Source organism: Polyodon spathula, chromosome 32 (genome assembly GCF_017654505.1).
Source record: "Polyodon spathula isolate WHYD16114869_AA chromosome 32, ASM1765450v1, whole genome shotgun sequence".
Classification (NCBI taxonomy): Eukaryota; Metazoa; Chordata; class Actinopteri; order Acipenseriformes; family Polyodontidae; genus Polyodon; species Polyodon spathula.
In genome coordinates this window covers 2,667,551-2,684,355 of record NC_054565.1, presented here as the reverse complement: position 1 = coordinate 2,684,355, position 16,805 = coordinate 2,667,551, and the positions used below count along the sequence as shown (strand labels likewise).

Genomic DNA, 16,805 nt, shown 5'->3' with positions numbered 1-16,805 from the left:
TTAATGCTACAGTTACTGTGTACCAGTGGTAGATGCATAAACAGAGAAATGTGTATTAATCACCTGTCTGTGGTGACCATTCAGATGAATCCACATACATTTCCTATGATAAATACCCAGCATTGTTCCCTAAAAAAACACATTTTGACAGTCCACTAAATGGTGAATTAGCCTCTGTGTACAAATTGAATAAATGGCACTTTACCATTTTAAACCTCGCCTTTCCAATCCGATAAGATGGAACACAGCCTATCATAGCAACATATTAGATTAGCTGAACTGTTGGGAGACTGAGAACTGCCATTTCCGCCACCTCGACAGCTGTCAAGCTCAGTTCTCAGTGATCCCATCCTGTTTTCCCTCATACGCTCAGTTTGAGGTGTTCTACTCCCCCTAGAGGGGGAAGACTTGCATTGCAGTAGTGTTGCAGAGCCTGCCTTTAGTGTTTTCCAGTGTTGAGCGTGCGTGTTATTTCTGGGTTCTGTTACCATTAACAGTATTTTAAAGTTCTACACAAGCTGGTGTTCGTTCTGTAGTGCTGATAGGGATATCATCATAATTGAAGTTAGCTTGTCTTATCACCGAAAGTCAAACACTGGATACTATATCAGACAGGCATGTCACAACATTTATGGTGCTCATTTCGTTCTTAAAATGGCAGTTAACTCGTTTTGGAATGAGGATGACATTTTAAGTACGGAAACACCTCAAGCCTGAGGATTGTTGTTTGTTATGCAGTCTTGAGGATTGCTTGTTTCAAACATTACGCACTCATTGGGGCAGTCTACAGAGTAGTCATACACAGGGATTAACGTTAATATTTGACAATATATTATACACTGTTGTTTATGAATGATAAAGATATAGGGACGGCAAAAATTAGATTCTGGTCCTTAAGGGGTTTTTCTTATTTGAATATACATTTTTACAATTATTTGACAATGTACGTTTGGAACAAAATCCTTACAGGAATGTATATATATATATATATATATATATATTATATATCTATATATATGTTATATATATATATATATATATATATATATATATATATAAGGATCACATTCCTAAAACAATACGTATATAGACAATTATCATGTTTGTTGGTGTCACTATTTTTTTGTTAAAACATTTAAAATCAGTTTGAAGTATTCTGTAATTAAAAAGCTTTGAAACATGCTGTGAAGTCAGTTCCCTTATGTCAGTTACCTATGTCATTAACAGTGCTTTACCATCCTTCTTTGTGAGTGACCAGGCTTGCCTGTGCTTTGCCATGTTTTCATCAAACTGTCATGACTGGTCAAAAATGCATATTTAATAACAAGGTCTTACATCATTGATGTGACCAGATCTTGTGCTTCAACATCTGGTAAAGGTCACTAGTCACTGATTCTGTTTTTTTCAGTTCGCTGTGGGTGTCAATCAGTTGACAGCATGTTTTAATAATATTAAAATGAATACTTAGCCACGTCATGCTTCTTTAACCAATGGCACCATGAGGTTTAAACAAAAGGCGAGCCAGTAGCATAGGATTACAGCAAACAAACTAGAGGCTTATAGTAAAAAGTACTTCAGAAAAATGCATTTTACAATTCTGGATCGTCACGGTACTGTACTTGCAAGAGGGCAAGGTAGTACAAACGTATAAGTGAAGCAGAAAAATCATTTGATCTGGTCCCTTTATCACTACAGCATGTTACTAGTATTCAAAGAATAGTGAATTAACTTACCAGTCTCTCTTCTAATGTTTCTATAAATGCAATAACATCTCAGCTAATAACATGCAAATTGATTATTTACCAAATCTTTATTATTTTAGTTTATTTATTATCTCCACTCTATTGCTTGGTACATTACAGACTAAAATCCAGTGCAGTTCAAAGTTCACTTAGTTGTAATGTAAACAGCTTTACGATCATTCTGAAAATGGCTAGTCACATGTGGGACATGGTGTTGCTCTGTGACATGACAGCTTGCCCTTACCCTTGGATGACTCTTTGAAAGTTTAAGGTGTGCAAGAGAGGGTCCCAGAGCAACAACAGAATCATTAAATAACACCTATTGCTCGGTCTTTTGCAGAAACTTGTATTGCAGCAGGCAGTTTTCTGCATGTTGTACAGCAAGGCAGAGCACCTAATCCGCAACAGGAATTACTTGGGAAGTGTAGTTTTAATTGGATCACAATGTAGATCAGAAAATGACTTCCCTGGCATGCAGCTCCCACCACACCTAAACGATTGATGCCAGCCTAGCGGCACACCATCAACATAATGCATTGAACTGTACTTGAGATTACATGTGGTTCACATGCTGGTGCTTATACAGTAAGGGTACATTTGGCTGTGGGCTATTCTAGTTTTTCATTCTTCACAGTCATGATGTGTTAAATACGCATGAATCAAAAGCAGAAAACAAACTAAAAATAACCTTGCTTCACCTAGCGCCACTGTTTTGAACAAACTGCGATAGACCTATTTGTTTCCTTTTTTTTTTATTAGTAGCATTTCGTGAAGGAAAGTTTTGTATCTGTGAAACATGTTTTTTTGAAGAAGCTGATATCCAGAACAGTTTAATGAATGTCAAACTGTTTTTTTGTCCTCCGAATTGTAATTCACATTTTTTATTTACATTGTGGGGTTTTTGTATAGCACACCACCAATGGCCAAATACGATAACTACAGTTGAATTAATTGGGATTTGAACTTATCACTTAATTGACGCCTGTAATTAAAAAAAAAAAAAAAAAAAAAAAAAAAAAAAAAAAAAGCAGAAGGATTCTTACATTCATTTTTTTTTTTTTTTTTATTATTTTGTGGGCTGGAGTTATTTGTTTGTGCAGCGGTTTGAAATTTGGAAGCTTCTCTAACCAAACAGACAGCAAAAAGCCAGAAGTCAAATCCAGTTACATTCAATGTTTTGTTTGTTCTGTTGTTTTTTAAATGATCTGTTTTCATAATATTTATAAGGAATTTCCCTCAAAACAGTGCCTTGTAAATACTAGAAATCAGTCACTGGAGACCTATTAACAAGTGTTGGTTGAAGTATTGCAGAAGAGGAATACATTTCTACACAGATATTTGACTTAAAGATCAGATGAACTTTTGAACTAAACTTACATCTGTTTGACTTTTAGTCTTTTTCCTTCCTTGTTTTATTTAAGTAAAGCTGCTATTTTTTGGCTGCCTAATTTCAGTAGAGTTTCTACCACGGTTTGAATTTGAAATCAGGTACCTCTGAAGCAGTGTGATATTTGGATATTGGTATTAAGGATAACCTATCAGGCTTCCTATTCTCGGCTATACTGTTTTGCTTGCCCGGATCAGGTTTAATACGTGTTCATTTTCAAACCTGGAATTGTGAGCTACCCCTTACCACCATCCTGCCATTTATAATAAGCCTGGCCTATTCTTAAAGGGATAGAACTGGATTGAGTGCCAGTTACTAGTTCTGAGGAAACTGTGCAGGGGCATTTTCTATGAGGTTCTACACATGTATGGGATGTAGGTCACCATCCCTACAGGATACTGACACTTGATTGGATAAGCATCCTGCCTGGAATTTGTTTGACACGTTCAAGAGCTCTAATTCAGTTTGACTTCTGGCATTCTCAAACTCAAAACTTTTCTCAAATGGATACTATACTTTCCAGGCTCCAGCAGCAATTCCAGTTCTAGTTCAAGTGTAACACGTAGGTGGGGTTGTGCTTTGCAGTTTGTGTCTGTGTGCAGTACACTGTCGGTGGGCTTGTAAATGCTTCCTCGGTCTTGGAAGTGCCACAGAAGCATTTAGAAGCCCAAATTACAGTTCTTAAACATTAAGTGTAATTTCCTGATGCAAAACATCACACCCATGTGTGCTCGTGAGGACTGAAAGGGTTAAAAGTGTGTACGTTTTTCCGGGGTTTTGGAGCACTCTGCTGTAATGATTTGTAGCTGTGGATGTTTACCTCCCCACCAGTATGATATACACATTTTTAGAGAAGCAATAATAGGAAGTTAACCGCCTCACTTACTTTCATAGAAACAAACAGAAAGTGAGTGTGTGCTGCAGCTTGCACACAAAATGGTGCACGGAATGAAAGCTGAATGAAAAAAGAAACACATCACCTTGTTGGTTTTAATTTTGGTGCAGTGAATGATCTTACTTGCATGTTAGAAAGTAATAAAAATGTCATTAGCGTTTAGATAAAGTCAACAGACTATATTTAGACGGTTCTAATTTGAACATGTGATAAATACACCCTTTCGATTAATGATCAGCTGCAATTCGGAAATTAAAAACCTAATAGTCCTTGACACATTTGTTCCAGCAGGAAGCCAGAGGGATAGAACAGGACATTTTTAATGGACTTTTAAAATAAACATTTATGACCCTTGTTATATTGCAAACCGGTTCCTGTTTTTCTTTCTTCCTGAAAGTCGTGCCATCAGGAGTAAGTCATGAGGCGTATTTTAATTAAGGTAGCCTAACATTTGGAAGATTACAGCTAGCCTTCCTTACTAGAAAGAGTTCAGAGTCTTTCACTACACTGGCCTGTACTTTTACGCTGCATCACGTATGTTGATATCCAGCCACCGCCGTCTGTGTAATAATATTTTTTAGACGTCCCTTTCTTTAAATTCGTACTAGATCAAATCAGGATATATATCATATATTCAAGAGCAAACTCAGACCCACATCTAATATGCATAACCATAGAGTCATCCCTCAACACACAAACTGTTGTCCAGTTGTAATGGTTAGGACATTCCTTAGCACAAGCTTGTGAAAGAAAACAATATGATAGACCCTGTAGCCAAAGCATTGACTCATGACATTGTGCCATTGCTGATACACTGTGCAGCCTACCAATATGCCCTTGCTACTGTGGCACCAGCTCAATGTGCACTCTCAATCAAAGGGTCTTTTCGATTTTCACCATCTGTGGGGTTTGCTTCCAAATCCAGTCTGGAAGACAAGCCCTAGTAAAGTGACCAAGCACTATATATGTAGCATACATGTTTGTGTAAGTTAGTAATTCTTATGTTATTCAAATTGCATCCCTGACATGTGTTCAGTAATAAGCGACATGTCCTTGTTGCAAAACAGTTTCCTGGTCATAGTAGAATATCAGACAGACTAGAAAGATGAGAGTTGGTGCTCAGTTGACAGATGCTTCCATATCCAAGTATTGACTCAAAGCAGATTCCCACCACCTCACCTCTGTAAAGGAGTTAGTGATGGTACCTTGAGAAATGATCATCAAATCCCTCCAGAATGTCAACTCAATCATCCTGCCATTATCTTTTCTCTTTGCATTCACAGAAACATGAAACTAAATATATATTGATAATGTGCTTCTAAAACAAAATATCTGCTACTTAAAGTGATTGTAGCTAACAAAACAATTCCATAAATGTTGTTTTGCACTCCCATTAACTACATACTTGTGAAATTTTGAAACAAACACATGTTAGCTGAAACTTGTACTTGAATTTTAAAACCTGAAAATAACCGCTAGCATTTATGGAATTATTTTGTTGGCTACAGTGGGATTAAATCACAAAATGCCAGGCATGCTAAATTACAGCCATATGTTCTGCATTCAGACATTACTGTGACATTATTATCACAAGCAAATATATCATCACAGGCTAATTTACGACCAGATGCTTGCAGTTGTTTAAAAAACAATATATATATATATATATATATATATATATATATATATATATATATATATATATATATATATATATAGATATAGATATAGATATATAGATATATATATATATATATATATATATATATATATATATATATATATATATATAATGGTTTGCCTTGTGCATATTTTATGGTGTTACTAATCAAGATGGATGATGATTGAAATGTTTGCAGATAAATGTTGATATATTAGTTGACAGCTTATGCGTGTTCGCTCTTTGCAGTTGTGGATCAGATCCAATATTCCAACAGTACTTTGGCTCATACTGTGTGAGTATTTTAGGACTGCTTAACTAGTCACCTTATCAGATGGTTGGTCGGCGTGTCTGATAGCTGTTTTTTTTTATAAATATATTTAGCAACTGTAGGATATGTACCACAGCAGTTATAAATTACTCACATTGTTTATTGTAGCAAAAAAAAAAAAAAAAAAAAAAAAACAGACCAGAAACTGAATTTCCACCTTTCAAAAATAAGGGTTGTTGTAAATGTATATGGTTAAACCTGTGTGTAGGGTACTTAAAAATAAGTAATACAATTAATAAAAAAACGTTGCTGAGGGGGCGTGGCAGATGGGGACATACTTATCCGATCATAAGGATTGTTGAATGTATTCTAATCTTGGGGTATATGGGGGTGCCTCTTCTGTATGTCACATTTGCATATGGCATCATGGAACGCCCCAGGTATAACAAGCACCTGTGGGTAACCGGCTACCTAGCGGCAGTGGGAGAGGGTTTACTTGTGCTAATGAATAACACCAAAATGGCTGCATGGATTTTTGTTTTTCAAACCTGTCTTGTTTCCATTTACCACTGAGAGAAAGTTACAAATGATTTGAAATCGGTCCCTTTCATTTCCATCTGCAGCAAAATTGACTTGAATTCAGTGTCAGATCTCTGTTAAAGTAATAACTTAATGAGCTTACAACGTTTATATTTGATTGAAAATCTTATTATTTTATAGATAATCCTTATATATAGTTTAAAAATACACAGTTTGCATTCAGCGTTTTTTGATCGTCTGGGCATTTAACAAAAATAATCCCAAACAGCAGAGGGGTTTCGAGACATTTCTATCAGTGCAGCTTATGCTATACAACGCTTTGCTGTCGAGATAGCGAATGAAGAAATTAAAGGTTTGCCTCAGGATAACAGGAGCTGGATGGGGAAGCGCGGATGGTGCTCAGTTTTCAAAATGAAAATTTAAAATTTTGTTTACGTAATATGCATTATACAAATCAAAAGATCGTATTTTGCATGTGTGTGACATTTAATAGTAATTCAGTGATTTATAGTATTCACATATTGAAAAAAAAAACACACAAGCGTGAATGCCACCTGACGAACCTTCGAAGACAAAACTACCTTCGAATTCCTGGCTAGCGAACGAACCATCAAACACAACCTCAGCAAATGCGTAGAAATAGTTATGGCGATCTTGACCTTTGTGTACTATCCAGTTGCAGATTGCAGATGAAAACAGACGGCAGCTCCAGTTTGATATTGGAACGAGATGAGAGTTTTACATGACACTCATGGGGAAAGTGGAATTAGTTAGTAATAATCCATAGTATAAAACTGAGATTTGTGTCTGGCTAGCGTGCCACACTTTTTTCAAGAGTGTTCATTTGCATAGATTCTGGTCTCTTGTTTGGTTTGGCATGACTGTATATCAAAACAGCTTGTCCGGATTTTATGAATGTTTGCTTGGACAGTTAGTACAAGAAGTGAAACCACATACTGTGATTGGGGGCCAGGTCTTCCTATTGCAATTACTGAAAATTGGTAACATTCATTGACTGGAATACGTAATAAGTAATGCTGAACATATGTTTTTAAGCGTTTTGGTTGGCATTCAATACATGCCCAGATTACAAATGTGTCAACAATAGGAATTTGTTTTCTTTGTTTTGTTTAAATTGGTTGTTGCTAAGGTAAAGAAAATACAAATACAAATTTGAATGTTCTCACGCCTTTTATTTTTCTACACCAGTAAAGACTTGTTGCGGTCCATTGCCTGCAGTGCAAAGACCCAAGTGATTATATACCATCTTGTAAACTGAAGCACTGCTTCTTGTACGTTTTGAACCTCACACTGTGTTTAATACGATACAGTATTCCTTTATTTTTGTACTGTTTTTCTCCTTTCTTTTAGTAAGTACAGAAGTGACCCCTGTTTGCCCAAAAGGATGCGAGTTGTGTTCAGAGTACAACGGGTGCCTCAAGTGTTTACCCAAACTCTTCATCCTCCTGGAGAGAAATGACATACGACAGATAGGCATATGCTTACCATCCTGTCCTGTGGGATATTTCGGAGTTCGGAATCCAGAAATGAACAAATGCACCAGTAAGTATCTTCCTAATAATAATGAATTCTGGGAACCCAGGGGTGGGAATCGTATTAAAGAGAGATCTATATGTTCTCGTTGCTGTGTATAGTCACTTTCTGTTACAGTGATCCCATCCTGGTGACCTTTTAAGGCACCCCTGCATCGCTCTCACAATGGTACACCAGAGTGTAACCATGAACCTGTCCCCCTGCAACACTGACCCAATGTTATTTGCATTAAGGGATCAGGTAACAGGCTGGGGGGGGGGCTTTATGAATGAAGGAGAATTGGTAAGCTTCCCCTATGTCCCGTATCAATACACTACAGAAACAAATTGGTACAGTAATGAATAAACATCTGGGTTAATTGACCTGGCCATGTTTAAGAAATGAGGCACCATTCAATGAACGTTACAGCGCTCATACTGTTTTTATACGTTTTCTTGTTTGGATGTTTGTTTTTATTGCAAGCCTGTGAGGCTTATAACCTTGTTTGGATTGATCTGATAATTCATGGAACTGACAGTTACAGATTGTTATGTCAAATCGTTTCTCCAGAACACCCTCCTAGCTATTAATAGATTTACGAGCATCATAGTGTGAAGCTGTGTGAAAAAATCAACTGTTGAGTTTGGTTTGCATCAGAAATGGTGCGATTTGCATTAGAGAAAAACTGTTGTAATTCAAACCCTGGGCATGGTGGTTTAACTGCAAATTAGGGTAACCTGATACAGTGGAATCAAAAAAGTCATAACCGTGAATTGCAATACAGCTTGCTTTTTAGTTTTTTAGAAGATATTTTACTATATTCTACTACACGTTTCCATTTCTCTGCTGGGTGTTATTTTACCTATTATGAAAACATGTAATGTTAAGAATTTTATTTACATATTTTAAAGTGTAGATGCGATTGGTTGGACACAGCTTAAAAATACAATACTCATGGTTTGCAGAAAACATATCCATTGCCATTCCAAAACTGCTGTTAAAGACAGCATCAGAGTATAGTGAGGATGTGGCAGTTTAATGAATTGCTCAAGCCAGGAGGCATTGCCAGTGCAATTCCAGCATGACATGAAACCTTGTACACAGTACAAATCTATCAATTCCTTATCTTTTTATTGCATGTCAATGAGAAGCAGTAATAACTTGTCAACAAAATATACAATTCTGTATACAGTGCACAAGCTACAGTATTGTGTATGTATAGTATGCATGTAATACTGTATGTTTATATGCATATATTGCATGTATATGTAAAACACAATAAACACCTCTTACATTCCTAGCCAGGGAAAGAGGGATTTGTTAAAAGTGTAATTTTTGATACCATGCTGTCTTTTTTCTTTTTTCTTTCAGAATGTAAAATAGACAATTGTGAGGCCTGTTTCAGTAGAAATTTTTGCACAAAATGTAAGGAAGGCTTGTTTTTACACAAAGGGAGATGTTACTCCAGCTGTCCTGAAGGCTTCGCTGCCCTTAACGGAACGATGGAGTGTAGCAGCGTTGGTAAGCACAGTAATGCAATCCCAGCCTGTTTTGGAACTCAGCATGCGTTCAGCATTGATCTAGAGCAGCACACTATATACACAAAGTAGCTCCAGCACAGTTAGCGCCCTGAAACTCCAAGCTCTTAAATGATTCCTAAGTAGTCGTCCTATTGTTTAAACTGACATGCTCAGTGCTCGAGCTGCAATGCCCCGGCGCACAGACCCAGGGACCCAGCTCTGTGTTACTTTTTAGCCTCGAAAATAAAAAAAGTTAAAAAATCATCTCATAAGTGCCGTCTGTCGAATTCTTAGAAATCAATACTGGAAACGGCAGCGAGGTTCTTCGCTTTTTAAATTTTATTTTAAGTTTGGTTTGGCCGGAAGCCTGACAGTAAGGTTTTAAATTTATTGATTTCTTGAAAAATAAGTCTGACTTAAGTAAGCAAACACTGAATTAATAGCAGCACTCTTTAATAATCACGTCTTTTAGTGCTTTTTGGCACTCCTAAAGAAACACAGTGCTTTGGGGAATATGCAGTTCACTGCATACGCCTGAGGTTTATCATCACAGTCCAGTTATTTTGGCAGTTTCAAAGTAATTTTTTATAATGAAAAACAAAAAGCCCTTAAAAATAAGTTAGACCAAATGGGTTCAGATAAATGTAATATTGGTTGCATGTGTTGGTTGAAACAACGCAACAACAGGTAATGCCTAATATGACGTGCTGGAGGGAGGAGTGTGGGTGGACCTTGGTTTCACCCGAGAAAGGACTTGAAGCTCATCTCTTAAAATGATTGACAGGCCCAGAAACAAGTGGTTTTGTGGTGGGGATGTGGTGAAGGGAGAGGCCAGAACGAGGTCTAAAACAGAAATTAACTGGAGTCCATAAATGGTTACCTCCTAAATACTTCTGTAAATTCATTCAGTTCAGTTACCTCATTTAAAAAGCAATTTATCTCCAGCGAAAGTTGTATTGTTTGTCATGTTGCCTATGATATGGTTTACATGCAAACTGATAACATTCTTCATTTATTTATTTTTTTTTTGTCCCAGTTTAATAAGCTATAGAGGAGGAATGTTAAGTTCAGGGAAAGTTGTTTGTTTTATAGAAACACTTTTTCTGTATAATCACAGATAGCAGTATAGGGTTATTAAAAGCTGAAATTGCTCTAAAAACATACTTCAGATATCAAGTGTGCGGTTTCACGTTTATGGAAAACAAACAGATATATTAGAAGAACACCCTTCTGCGAGAAAGCAGTTTAATTATTTATTTATTTTTTTATCCAGGGGGCCAAATAAAGAGAGTTTATTTTAAAAATTGGCACAGGAGCATAATCCAAGCCCACAGAATCATTTCATCTCAGCATTGTTAAAGCACAAAGATATGCATGGTAGTAAGCTGCACATCCTTCTAGTTGGTGTTATTACTCCAGTACTGTGTATTCCTTTGGTGTAAAAACTGACGGTTCTCTTTTGCCTCTGTCAGTACAATGTGAACTTGGAGAGTGGGGGTCCTGGGGGCCTTGCACAAAGAAGGGCAAGCTGTGTGGGTTTAAGAAGGGCTCTCAGAACAGGACCAGGGAAGCTCTGCAGCCGCCCCCGGCAGAGCCGTCACTGTGCCCCCCAGAGACAGAGAGCCGGACATGCACAGTGCAGAAAAAGCCATGCGCCAAAGGAGGTAAGCACACCGAAACCCAGTTTTGTGGGCACTGTGCAATAACCCTGGGGCCAGATCCCTCAAGCTCTCTCTTAGCTTTGGATTTGTGCAATACGTAGATCTTTGGAATGGCAGATGCAGTCACAAGTAGTGTTCTTAAGGTACTGTAAGTACAGGTTTAGATGTAAAATGATTACCATTTCACAAATAAGCCCAGGTGCAGGGAAAATCAAAGTTCTTGGGATGCAAGAAGCTGTAAACCATGGTCCAAAAAATTGAGAGACAGAATTTACAGTACAAAGTTCAAAGACTGCATTACTTACTACAATATGTTATTTGTAGTGTACTGGTGTTCAAATTGCAAGGACCCTGTTGCGTTTAACTTTGCAAATTACTGACCCCCTGTTACCAATCATGCTGCACAAGTGCTGTTAAGCAGAGCAACGATGAGGACCTGTTTTGTGTGTCAATTCACTGTAGCTGACTGTAAAAGAAGAAAATGACTCCTGATTGGTCAGTCTAGTGATGCATTCAGAACAAAAACAACAGAACAAAACACTGAAGCCAGGTCCAAGGGGCGCAACAACCCACAAGTAAATATTGCCTTGAAGCCCTGAAATCGCTGTTTCTCTGTGTTTCTCCTTTTTGTTTGCATAGCTTGCAGATAGCCTATTTCAGTGTTGAGTATTTAGGATAGCTAACCCTAAAGAACTTCTTCTCAGTCCTTCCGTCTTTCACACTCTGCATCTATAAACTAAGTAGGTTAGAGGTCATTGTCACCCAGGCTAAATAGTTCACATAAAAGGATTGTGGGAAGCCTTTGACCTCTGGGTTAAGGACACAGAACACTGGGCCAATCCTCTGAGTTAAGTTCAAAATGCATTCCTATGAGAGTAGGCATGAGAGCTGGCATCTGGAAAGTACAGAGCAGCTGCTGTGGTAGTCTTTACTTGGTTCTAGTTCCATTTGTGATTGCATTGGATGCCTTCAGTGTTATTTGCCTCCACTTAATGCACTTGTCTTTCATTGTTGTGCAGTAAAAAGGCGGCAACTAATTAAGCTTTGTTTAAGTTGTAAACAGATGAGCTAGTTAGTACTCCCAATTAAGATCATAAGAAAGGAAACGGATTGCTTCTCTCAGCTGGAAAGCCCAAGCAATTATTCACAGTTCGGCTGGCTGTGACAGGTTTGTTTTAAAGATGGGGGGTGGATTTACATTGCATGACGCCTGTGTTCTGGAAAGAATTCTACTTAGGGTTTAGAGGAATAATTAACAATGAAATATTATATACTGCCCCAAAAAGATATTATGAAGGCTGACAGATTTGTAAACGTAACAGCTCCAAGATTTAAAGCAACACGTGTCATATGAACTACTTCAGTTTCTTTCTTAAGAAATTGTTGTTCCAAAGTGGAAACAATACCTTCTACAATAAGTGGAATTCATAGAGCACTTGTCAGGAATTGAACTTACTGAAGGTGATATGCACTTTTCCCCACCTGGCAAGCCTGTGTGCTGCGACAGTGGGCAGTTTGAGATACAGCATGTGTCTTTCAGAATGTATTTATTTATTTTTTTGTATTTATTTCAAACATAAATCAACACAAATGTGTTATTTCTTGAAGACCTTTTTGTATTTTAATAAATCAGCAGTTTTTTGTGACAATGCCTGTATAACAATACTGATCGAGCTGCTGTGAGCAGAGAGCGGTTTGTTTTTAGAAAACTTGGCCTTAAACAAACTGTTAACATTTCCAGAGCTTGCATCAACATTTGTTACAAATCTGTATTTTATCATTCAGAGATATGTTTTTGACGTTTTCCTAAACCATCTGAAGAAAAGTATTTCTTAAGGTGGAAATGTGGAAATAAACAGAAAGTAAGTAAAACCCTGTTCTGCATGGTCCCCTAGGCCCTGGTCTGGCTAGTACTGCTTGATTACTACCAGCACTTTGAGTTTAAATTACTGTAATTTACGGGGGGGGGGGGGGGGGGGGGGGGGGGGGGGGGGGGGCATGCGCCCTCGCTTTTTCAATGATGGGAAAATGTTCCCCTCATGTTGCAGGAGTACTGAATCATTTCTTTCACGATCATGTGTTGGTATAATCACTAGTCAGCGTAGAAGTCAATGGGTCAAATGGGATCGGATCCAGGACATGAGATGGTATTTTACTATGAGGATCTGGATTAGGGTCCACTGATCCGCAATGGTGATCCGATCCTGGAGCTGCACACACCTTAACTTGAGAAGTGAACATGCGTGGTGCATAGTTTAAAGACCCCAGCTGATAAATTTGTATACAGCCTGAGATCACAGTAATGTTGGGGGAAAATGGCAAATGGATGGACAAAGATAGAGGAGGATGCACTACATTGCTGTGTCCAAAACACAGGAAAGGGGTTTAAGTTTGTAATTCACCATAGCTCATGTTGTTTACTAATGTTATCACACTGAAGTTTCTGTCTACTTACAGTGTAACTTCTCATTTTAAATTGAAACAGCAAACTTAAAACAGCAAAATGACCTCTGTACCTTGTGCAGTTAAATATAGACATCAATAAAAACGAAATACATTTACAAGAACTTTTTACACAATTATTATACCAAATTAATCACAATATATTACTGATCCTACATTATTACATAATAAATACATCGCACAGACTTTCACATCTCTATTTAGCAATGATCCAAAAACTCACTCTTGGTCACATTTTACTAAACATTTTCAAACTAATAAATAAACAATTAACATAACAAACATGATCATATTCATCATAGTAAAGCTGAGTTCTTACTTGTAAACAGGACCATGTTTAAAGTTTGAAACTCATTGTCTGGAGCTTGGTGTTATTTACATTATTGTCATGTGCTTCGATTTGAAGTTCAAGCTGCGTCTGCATAGTTTAAGTGGATGGACGCTGACAATACTTTTTAAAAACACCCTTTTCTTCCACCAGTACAGCACTAGCATCATTTTAATAGCAACGCTTTATTTATCTTAAGTATTTCAATGGTGGGGAAACTTTTCTAAAAAATATTTCAAGGGCAGTTCTCATCCCTCTCATTAAATCTGCATCATGCCACACTCGCTTTAGCGCTCAACTCTGCCTCAGGGGCCGGTTTTATTGAAGGGATCTGGCTGCGATCTGGGCAGAGCTTCAGTGCTTCAGTGTCCCCCCCCCCCGCTTTTGAAACCAAAGTTTTGCCACTGACTGTGTATTGATAAACGCTGTACTGCAGTCACAATCCTCTGCAGCTGTCAATCCCCAGTCATTTCTGGCCGCAGTGTTTTACAGTGACAATATTATCAGTATTCAGTATGTGTATTCAAAAGATTAACTGGTCTTTTTTTTTTCATTTGTTATCTGAACAGCATACCTGAACCAGAATGTGAAAATATTTCAGGCTAGTTTGTTAAATTGATCAAGAAGGTCCAATCTCCCCCTTAATCAGACAGAATTAATTGTTGCGGTATGTAGAACACAATTCAAAAGCCAAAACCCAAATAAAACCCACTTCTAATATATTTCCAAGTGTGCTTGTAGGTAATCGGGTATGGACACCCCCCTTGACCTATTCCTGTCACTACATATTTGGAGCTGATTAATAAACACCAATGAAAATGAAATGGATTGTAATAAAGGGCGTCATTGTAATACAAATATTGAAAAATAAAATTACACAACGAAGCATACCGTATGCAAATGCAGAACTGAACCGATTTGTATTAGCTACTTTAAAAAGTGCATTTCAGTATTTGAATATGTGCTCATTCTGTCACTGCAGTATCCAAGGTAGCCTTGATAGTGTAATTCACAACAGAGCGCTTGTAGCAAATTATCTTCTTGTATGGCGATTCCTAGACTAAGCAAGAGGACAAGAATAACCACATGTGGTTTTGTTACTGTTTTTTATCAGGTTTCAAGCACTTGAGAGTCTCCTAATGGGTGTTTGTATTCCATTGCCAAGACAGTTAGCCCCTTAAGTCTGTCCTAGAGAGCTGGAACGGAGTGTGGAGACGGAACAGGGCTATGAATTGTATAGCAGCATTCAATCTTAAAGCACAAACACAGTGGCTGTGTTTAAATATAACAGCTTTATTGAGCTGAGACCTTTGGTCACATACAGGATGTGGCTGGAGTCAGATGCATGTAAAATAAATGCAATGTTTTGTCCGCTGTATGTTGATGATATGGGTTTTCTTTTTTTCAGGTAAAAACAAAAAGGAAAAGAAAGAAGAACAAGGGAATAATAAAGATAACGGGAGGAACAGAAACAACAAAGAAACGAAAGAAGGTAAACCAGGCAGCAGCAAGAGGAGGAAAGGCCAGCAGAGGGGGACGGCAGCCCCAACAACCACTCCCAGCGTCACCCAGTAAAACCCACGGCAGAGCTGCTATGCATGAAACTGCTTTTTTGAACCGGAGCATTGCTGAAAACACCCCAGGCAACGGCTTATATTCCACATTGAATATGCAATAGTGGTGTGCAAAGGACTTCATCGATGAAGGCGACGCTCACACAAGAGATGTACAGTGTTAATATCAAAATATATAATGGGCGAAATTCAAGTCAGTTGTGGTGATTTCTTTTGATAGACGAAGTACACAGGAATCTCCCATTAGCTGGGCTCTGGGAGACCTTCCTTTAACCCAGTAGGATTCTTGCCTTAAGACCACTGTTCGTGATCCGCGGTCTCCCTCTTCCTCTTTCTGTTTGTGATGTTGACGCAGTACTGGAGGTACACAATAGATGGCAGCAGCGGTCAGCCGCCACAAGTCTTGATTTTCTAGAGGAAACTCATTTGTAACGTGTTAACAAAATAGCTTCCTAACACATGCAAATGTGTTTCTGTATTATTATTATTATTATTATTATTATTATTATTATTATATAGATATATTTTTTGCAGTTTATTGTTTCAAACTGTATGACCTAAACATAAAGAATATGTTAAAACCTATAGCCTGACCTGTTGTCAGAAGAAAATATAATTAAACTGTTTATTTCAAATAAAGCGTTGTTCTGTTGAAAAAGTAGTTTGCATGATGATCCATGTGAAAATGTAAAGGCGGCTGGGGGATCTTCCAAAATAACAAATATAAAACATAAAGTCCTTACATAATGAAAAAGAAGTTAGACAAGCACACTGAGCACAACTGTATTCAAGTTAAGATTTACAGATACATGCATCGGCTTTTGGTCTTTTCATAAATAAAAAGAAATGTTACAGAAATGAATGGTGCCATTCTTGATACTATACCTACAGTCTGCAGTACAGACACTTGAGACACAGACTATGACAGACGCAGTTCTCGTTCAGGGCACAGAATGTCTGGAAGTACATTGGGGTAAGCCAAGCTGTATCTGAAATGATTTCCAAAGTTTAATGTCTGAAAATAAATCTCAGGCTTTGAGTTGCCTGGGGTGACTTGCTCCTTCGTCTGTATCAAGACATGCTGTGAGCGGTCAGTCACCAGCATCCTTTTCATATTCCCTTATAAAATTTAACAAAGTATCTGGGCTCAACTGTTCAGTTAGCCTGCCTGACAATCTGGAAAGGAAAATAGGCATTCCAGCAAGCATGCAAATAGAAACAGTCTGTATTC

General features: G+C 37.7%; 1 protein-coding gene across 1 annotated transcript in view; it reads left to right on the top strand.

The window, feature by feature from the left end:
• Positions 1 to 16,430, top strand: part of rspo1 (R-spondin 1) — a 31,285-nt gene extending 14,855 nt beyond the window's left edge. Inside the window, exons 4-7 of the mRNA XM_041233868.1 lie at positions 7,777 to 8,058; positions 9,400 to 9,549; positions 11,021 to 11,212; positions 15,409 to 16,430. Of these exons, the coding sequence (XP_041089802.1) occupies positions 7,777 to 8,058; positions 9,400 to 9,549; positions 11,021 to 11,212; positions 15,409 to 15,575 (791 nt within the window). The 3' untranslated portion in view covers positions 15,576 to 16,430. The remainder of the gene's footprint in view (positions 1 to 7,776; positions 8,059 to 9,399; positions 9,550 to 11,020; positions 11,213 to 15,408) is intronic.
• Positions 16,431 to 16,805: the final 375 nt, after the last annotated feature.